General features: G+C 38.4%; 1 protein-coding gene across 1 annotated transcript; it reads right to left on the reverse strand.

Annotated features, from left to right (window-relative positions):
* Window positions 1-7,147: 7,147 nt before the first annotated feature.
* LOC113735181 (protein ALP1-like) lies at window positions 7,148-8,520 on the reverse strand. The gene is made up of 3 exons (XM_027262197.1): window positions 7,990-8,520; window positions 7,675-7,906; window positions 7,148-7,596 (listed from the first exon to the last, which is right to left on the reverse strand). The coding sequence occupies exons 1-3, from the start codon at window positions 8,518-8,520 to the stop codon at window positions 7,148-7,150; spliced, it is 1,212 nt and encodes a 403-aa protein (XP_027117998.1).
* Window positions 8,521-8,631: the final 111 nt, after the last annotated feature.

Raw genomic sequence — 8,631 nt, forward strand, 5'->3', positions numbered from 1 at the left:
TAGTCTTGTCATGATTTCGTTTATTGATAGTGTCCAGCAATAAATGTTATCTCAGAATGAGGACAGTTTGTTCAAGTTGTTTCATATCTATATCCAATAATTCTGACACCTGTAAGTAAATCTGTCCGCTTTGCCCAAGTTTATCTGTGAGGTTCTATGTGTAAAGTTTCATCTAAAACTACAAACAGTGTTCAAATGTTATACGTTGGTTCTTGCAGATAAATCCCTTGTTCCCAGTATTGCCCACTTGTAATCGGCAGACAGAGCAAAGCATGATAAACTGCCTACAGAGTAACGCGATTCGCAAGGTGAAATGCAATCCAGTGGATGAATAATCATTAAGCCCATAATATTCAGTCTTGAGGATTACATATTACTTTCTGCAGTTGGGAGAATAGGGCTCCAAGCTTTGCCTATAGAACCAGAAGCTGCCTTCTTGCTTACATGGTTACCTGGTTCTGAATTTCGATCAATAGTTCAATACAACTAGGTCTCGGGTTGGTTATAGTTGGATGTGCAGCCAATCCATAGCTCTTATGTAACAACTACCCAGCAAGTTCTTGGTTCTTCCAATATTAGTTTGTCTACGAGTGTGGCTAATGAGTATGTATATAAGTAGCAGCATCTAGCTGTGATTATTCTTTTCAATGGTCGATTAAAGCATGATCTTATTACCAATTTCCTACTCTGTATTTTTATCAATGGGATGTATGCTTATGAAAATTCTTGAAGGTCTTGGGAACAAATTCTAATTCTGGGTTTTGCTTGATGGTTCTTATTCAAATTCCCAGCTCCTGAAGATAGGCGAAATTGGATATCAGTCGATTGCTGTAATTTTTCCCTCCGTTGACATACCTTGGCTTCCAATGCTTATACAAGAATTTGACCTCCTGTTAATTTGTGCATTCTTTCACAAGCCTAGGCAACAGCCATTTGGGCTATTGCCTACCACCAAAGAATTTAAATCTTAGTGGATGGAAGGTTAAATGTTCAAATTTTATCACAATACGTGGTTTCTTCAAATTCATACGAGTGCACTCTGATTCGATGGTGGTTCAGTCCCCGTCGACTCCTCTATAAGTCCAGTTGGGCCTTCCCTTGATTAGGTTAGAATAAGAGTAGAGTAGATAAATGATAAATAAAAAAAAAATACAGTAATATCAATTTTACCTAGACAAGAAATTTGTTGATTACCTTTGAATAATATCACTGCATCCACATTAAGTGGTGGTAGATTATTTGAATATCAGGCATACCATCTGATACAAGATTTTTACTCACAGCGTGCCAAACCACCAAGCTCCTACGTAGCCATATATTTATGGGGTTTGGTGTGCTATGCTAGAACTTGTACATTTGCTAAGTAAAATGTTACTACGTGAAACTTATCAAGCATTGCTTCCAAATTTGTCCCCATAGTTATTCCCAAGCGAAATATGAAAAGATATTGGTCGATAATGTAGTTACATGTAACTATTTTTTCATTTTCTATTTATCAAGTGTTTCATTCTACCTGTCTCATTCAATTCATCAACAAAAGATCCTATGTTTATATAAATATAAATTGTACGTTGCAAGGGCATTTTTCTTTTGTTCACTTCACCCTAATATACATTTTTTGTTAGTGATGAAAAATGAGCATTTTGGTAAAGTAAATATACAAAAAAAAAATCCTTAAAATAAATAATTAATTTGGATGGTAAGACATAAATTAATAAAGATAACAGACAAAATTAGATGAGATGGACCTAATATGACATTCATGACCGTCAAATAGCTAATTCGAAAAGGAAAAAAAGATGTGTGGCCAAAATAAGACATTGAGACAAATTTAGTGGCCACTGATTAACGCTTTCATGCTTTTGGTCGGTGCCTTATCTCTTCAAGCAAGACATTCCTAAGTCCTAACCCCATAAACATAACATACCACAACTGGGAAACAAATTTATCTCGCTTTTCTTGAATTCCAACCGGATTGGTTTCTTTTCTTTCTTAAAGAAAAGTTGAATACTATTAAATATTTAAACCAAATTCATTCCTGTGGTCCTCGAATCACTCAAGTAAACATAAATCAGATTACTTTGATGCGGCTGCATACCAAAAAATAAAATTAGTCTATCCCGAAATGGTCTACCACTCTAGTATTGATGATGGGCAATTTGTTAGAAGTATTTACCGTTGTTAATTAATCATATTTGTTTATGCTACCTAATTAGTGGAGTTAGTGGAATAACTAGTGGGATTAGTGGAATACCTAGTGGAGTTAGTGGAGTTAGTAGTGGAGTGAGTGGAGTTATTGGGATAGTTAGTGGAGTTAGTGGGATAGTTAGTGGAGTTGGTTTAAACTCTATAAATAGAGTAATTTCATGTTATAAGTAGGGTGAGTTTTACAAAGAAATAAACATTTGTCCTTTGCTTCTCTTATTATTTGCCTCAATATTTGTATCAGTGGTACCAGAGCTAGGCTAGTGAGTGAAAACAAAAGTGAGTTGTGAGAATTGTAAATTACGATGGCCACCGACAATTTTGTGCAGCCAGCAATTCCTCGCTTTGATGGTCACTATGATCATTGGAGTATGCTAATGGAGAACTTCTTGAGATCCAAGGAGTATTGGCAGGTTGTCGAATCTGGAGTAGCAGAGCCAACAGCCGGAGAAATATTGTCAGAGGTGCAGAAAATGGAGTTGGAAGCATTGAAACTGAAAGATCTTAAAGCCAAAAATTATCTTTTTCAAGCTATTGATCGAGCCATTTTGGAGACAATTCTTAGCAAAGATACCTCCAAACAAATTTGGGACTCCATGAAGAAAAAGTATCAAGGAAATGCAAAGGCGAAGCGGGTGCAGCTTCAAGCTCTTCGGACCGAATTTGAGACTTTACGCATGAAGTCAAGCGAATCAGTCACTGATTATTTCGCAAGAACGATGGCAATCGCTAACAAGATGAGGATCCATGGAGAAAACTTGAAGGACGTCACCATTGTCGAGAAGATTCTTCGATCAATGACAACAAAATTTAATTTTGTTGTATGCTGTATAGAGGAATCGAAAGATATTGATGCAATTTCAATTGATGAGTTGCAGAGTTCTTTGTTGGTTCATGAGCAAAAAATTAACCAGCAAGAGAAAGAGGAGCAAGCACTAGTGGCTTCAGCAGAAATTCACTCAACATGGAGAGGAGGCAGATGCAGAGGCAGAGGCAGAGGCAGAGGTAGAGGAAATAATGATCGTGGCAACCAACAACAACAATACCAGTACCAAGAAAATCAATTTCAAGGAAGAAGAAGAGGACGAGGAGGCTATCCATTAACAAATCAAAGGCCAAAGTCAGCAGACAAGTCCAATGTTGAATGCTACAAATGTCATAGGTATGGCCATTATCAGTCCGAATGTCGAACTAATTTGAATAGACAAAATGGAGAAAGGACTAATTTTGCAGAAAAAGAAAAAGAAGTGTCTCTTTTGATGGTGTGCCACATGAGTGAAGAAACTCAACAAAACACATGGTATTTAGACACCGGTTGCAGCAATCATATGTGTGGAGATAAGAAGGCATTCTCTGAATTGGACGAGTCATTCCGTAGCATTGTCAAGTTTGGTGATAACTCTACAATTTCTGTTATGGGAAAAGGAAGGGTAATTATCCAAGCTAAAGAAAATTCTTCTACCCACACTATTACTGATGTTCTTTTTGCTCCAGACTTAAAGACAAATTTGCTTAGCGTGGGTCAGTTGCTCGAAAAAGGGTACGAGATTTCAATCAAAGGTGGTGTATGTCAGATTCGAGATGCAAAGTTGGGCTTAATTGCTCAAGTTAAGATGACGGCAAATCGTATGTTCCCACTCGATTTGCAGAACTTGACTTATTCATGTTTCTCGACAAAATCGAAAGATGTGGGATGGTTATGGCATTTTCGTTATGGACATTTGAATTTTGGTGGACTGAAAACTTTGCAACAGAAAAATATGGTAGCTGGTTTACCTCAAATCACAACTCCTTCAGAAGTTTGTGAAGAATGTGTTATTGGCAAACAACATCGAGATAGCTTTCCAAAAGGAAAATCGTGGAGAGCAAAAAATGTCTTGGAGCTGGTTCACTCTGATCTATGCGGACCCATAAATCCGTCATCTAATGGTGGAAAACGTTATTTTATGACGTTTACTGATGATTATAGTCGAAAAACTTGGGTCTATTTTTTGCAGGAAAAATCTGAAGCATTTTCAACGTTCAAAAATTTCATGACTCTTGTCGAAAAGGAAGCAGATAAATCCATAAAAATTTTTCGCAGTGATTGTGGTGGAGAGTATAATTCACAAGAATTTATAAATTTTTGTGAAGAGCATGGAATTCAGAAGCAGCTTACAACCGCTTATACGCCGCAGCAGAATGGTGTTTCAGAGAGGAAGAATCGCACAATATTGAACATGGTGAGGAGCATTTTGACAAAAAGTGGTGTTCCAAAAAATTTTTGGCTCGAAGCTGTCAACTGGAGCATTCATATATTGAACAGAAGTCCCACACTTGCTGTTAAAAATATGACGCCTGAGGAAGCATGGAGCGGATGCAAACCAACAGTGGATCACTTCAAAATTTTTGGATGCATTGCCTATGCTCATGTTCCAGAGCAAAAGAGGACAAAACTAGACAACAAAGGGGAGAAATGCATTTTTCTTGGTGTTAGTGATCAGTCAAAAGCTTATAAGCTTTATAATCCTATCACCAAGAAAATTGTCATCAGTCGGGATGTAATTTTTGATGAGGAAAATTTTTGGCCATGGAGCAGCAATATTATTAAACAACAAATACCCGCTGATTTTGATGGAGTTGATGAAGAAAACAGGCAGCGGTTGACAGAACAAATTCCATCAAATGGTCCAGATAATGTATCAAATTCCCAAACAGTAGCAGAAGATGAAGGACGGCCTCAACGTATTAGAAAAAGACCTGCATGGATGATTGATTATGAGGTAACTGGAATTGATCAATCTGAAGACCCACTTACATATTTTGCACTATTTTCCGATTGTGATCCTACAGTTTTTGAAGAAGCTGTCAAAGATTTGAAGTGGCAGAAGGCAATGGATGAAGAAATTGCAGCTATTGAACGAAATAACACTTGGGAGTTAACCAATCTTCCAGAAGGACAAAAATCTATAGGTGTCAAGTGGGTGTACAAGACGAAATTAAAGGAGAATGAAGAAGTTGACAAGTACAAGGCACGTCTGGTAGCTAAAGGCTATAAGCAAGAGTTTGGGGTGAATTATGGAGAAGTCTTTGCTCCAGTCGCAAGGCATGACACGATTAGGATGGTGATAGCATTGGCAGCTCAAAATTCATGGCCTATCTTCCAGTTGGATGTGAAATCAGCATTTTTACATGGTGATTTACAGGAACAGGTATTTTTTGATCAACCTCCTGGTTATGTGAAGGTTGGAGGTGAACATAAGGTATACAAACTCAAGAAAGCATTATACGGGTTAAACAAGCCCCACGTGCTTGGTATAGTCGTATAGATGCTTATTTTTCTAAGGAGGGATTTAAGAAATGTCCATATGAGCATACACTTTTCATAAAGATTGGAGATGGAGGTAAATTGCTGATTGTTTGCTTATATGTTGATGATCTTATTTTTACTGGGAATGATAGTGCCATGTTTGAGAAATTCAAGAAATCTATGATGGCCGAATTTGATATGTCTGATCTTGGAAAGATGCATTATTTTTTGGGTATTGAAGTGGTGCAATCTGTTGATGGAATTTTTGTCTCTCAAAGAAAATATGTGCAAGAAATTCTGAACAGGTTTCAAATGTCAAATTGTAATTCTGTTAGTACGCCAGTTGAAGTGGGTTTAAAACTCATCAAAGAACCAGGAGGAAAGAGAGTTGATAGCACCCTTTACAAGCAAATTGTGGGAAGTTTGATGTATTTGACAGCAACTAGGCCTGATATTATGCATGTTGTAAGTCTTATTAGTAGATACATGGAAAGTCCAAGGGAGACACATCTTCTAGCTGCCAAGAGGATTCTTCGATACTTGCAGGGAACCATTGAGTATGGATTATTTTACAAGAATGGTGAAAAATCAGATTTGTTTGGTTTTACTGACAGTGACTATGCAGGCGATTCTGATGATAGAAAGAGTACGTCTGGATATGTGTTCATGATGGGTTCAGCAGCTATTTCATGGTGTTCAAAAAAGCAACCAATTGTTACGTTATCAACAACTGAAGCAGAGTATGTAGCTGCAACCGCCTGTGCCTGTCAAGCAATTTGGTTAAGGAATATTCTTGAAGAGTTGCATTTTCAGCAAGAAGGAGCTACTACAATTTATTGTGACAACAGTTCTGCCATCAAGCTCTCTAAAAATCCAGTTCTACATGGAAGAACCAAACACATAGATGTGAGGTTTCATTTTCTAAGGGAGCTCACAAGGGATGAAATAATTGATTTTCTCTACTGCAAAAGTGAAGATCAGATTGCTGATATAATGACCAAGCCATTGAAGTTATCCACGTTTCAGAAATTAAGGAAGCTGCTTGGAGTCTGTGCAGTTAATAAATCATATTAAACTGAATATTTGATAAACTTTCAGTTTAAGGGGGGAATTGTTAGAAGTATTTACCGTTGTTAATTAATCATATTTGTTTATGCTACCTAATTAGTGGAGTTAGTGGAATAACTAGTGGGATTAGTGGAGTACCTAGTGGAGTTAGTGGAGTTAGTAGTGGAGTGAGTGGAGTTATTGGGATAGTTAGTGGAGTTAGCGGGATAGTTAGTGGAGTTGGTTTAAACTCTATAAATAGAGCAATTTCATGTTATAAGTAGGGTGAGTTTTACAAAGAAATGTTTGGCTCCGTTTGGATTAGCTGTTTTTGGGGTTGTTTTTTAAAAACAGCACTATTCATTTTTTGAAAAACACTCAATGTTGTTTGGATTAGTTGTTTTTCAAAAACAGAGTGTTTTTTAAAAACAAGCGTGTATGGATTCACCGTTTTTGAAAAACAACATTTAATTTTTTTTGGGGCTGTGTTCGAAATACTTAATGCCATTTGCACTTAAACAATTATCAATTTTTTAATACATAGACGAGACATAAGTGTACAATTTATTGGGCCTACTATCTGAACAAATAGTGACCGGAGATGTTCTACTGGTGCTGATAATAGTACATCATATCGGCTATTGCTCTCCTACTTTCATTCCATTCAGCAATTCCTGCAGCCGACATATCTGGAGCTTGTGCTGCGGGCATTGGGTTGAAGGGGTTTATGTTATCTTCCAATGCTATATCTGCTTCTTCTTCAGCAAAATATGCATCATTTGGAACATACTCTCGCATGAAGTTGTGCAAGGCCATACAAGCCAGTACAATATTAATTTGAGTAGCCATCATGTAATTCTGCATAGGGCCCTTAAGTATTGGAAATCGTTTCTTCAAGACGCCAAACGTACGTTCTATAATGTTTCTTAACGATGCATGCCGTTTGTTGAAGAGTGTCCTCACTGCCCGCTCTTGCGCAGTTCCGCGTGCACCTTTAAATGGAGCCATAAATCCTGCCATATTCTGGTAAGCCGCGTCCACCGCGTAATACTTCCCTGGCATAATGAAATTATATTTATAATTCATTGAAGACACAATGAGGAAAGGAATTATGTGATTTAATCTGGACTAACCTGCTGGTGGCCACGGAAATGCACAATTAGGATCTTGTATGACTTCTTGTAAGATTCTAGAATCATGTGCGCTACCCTCCCACCCTACCCTGACATAAGTAAATCTCATGTTGTGATCACACACGGCTAGAACGTTTTGTGATAAGCTACCATGCCGGTTCCGGTACCGTTCCCTGTCTTCGGCTGTACACCAGGCCGAAACGTGTGTTCCGTCAATCGCTCCAACGCAATCCTAATAAAAAAAAAATTCTTCCCATAAGTGGGTCACAGCTGTTAGACAAAATGAAATAGTAATTTGACATAGTAGCTCATAACCTTAAACCAGGGCCAAAACAAAGCACTGTTCTGTATTCTTGGATGGGTTGTGTGATAATCTACCGGTCGGACCAGGTCACGTCCCAATCGAACGAGAGATCTAAGGCAGCGGCGTAGATGGCGGTCCGTTGTCTCGGGAGAATGTTGGAATCTGTCGGCAAGCACCCTATGTCGCTCATTATGGCTCAAACACAGCAGGCATATAGCAACGGACTCATGAATCCCCACCCGTTGTGTCGGGTGGGCCACCCAATAGCCCCTCTGAACCAACAAGTCACACAATTGGAGGAAAAGGGGAGCTTCCATTCGAAGGTTGTCGAATATTCTGTCTCGATGGCCGTTGATCAGCTCTATAACATATTGAGGACCTGACTGTGCACTATCTCGAATTCTTCGGCGCTGGCCCGAGTTGATGTACGGGTCGAATAAGGCCAATCCAGCAAGAATAAAGGCAGCGAAGGCCAACATGAGCTCGTCGTCGTCCGAGTCATCAGATAAGTTCCCACCATTCACATAACCATCATACTCCATTTCGTTTAATCTGTGCGACTGCGTTGGATGTGAATCTGAAAAAAAAAAAAGGAAAACAGAGATTTCATTCAAAACCAATCTTAATTTGCCAGAGATTGGGTAGGAAATATA

This window comes from Coffea arabica, chromosome 1c, assembly GCF_036785885.1.
Source record: "Coffea arabica cultivar ET-39 chromosome 1c, Coffea Arabica ET-39 HiFi, whole genome shotgun sequence".
Taxonomy (NCBI): Eukaryota; Viridiplantae; Streptophyta; class Magnoliopsida; order Gentianales; family Rubiaceae; genus Coffea; species Coffea arabica.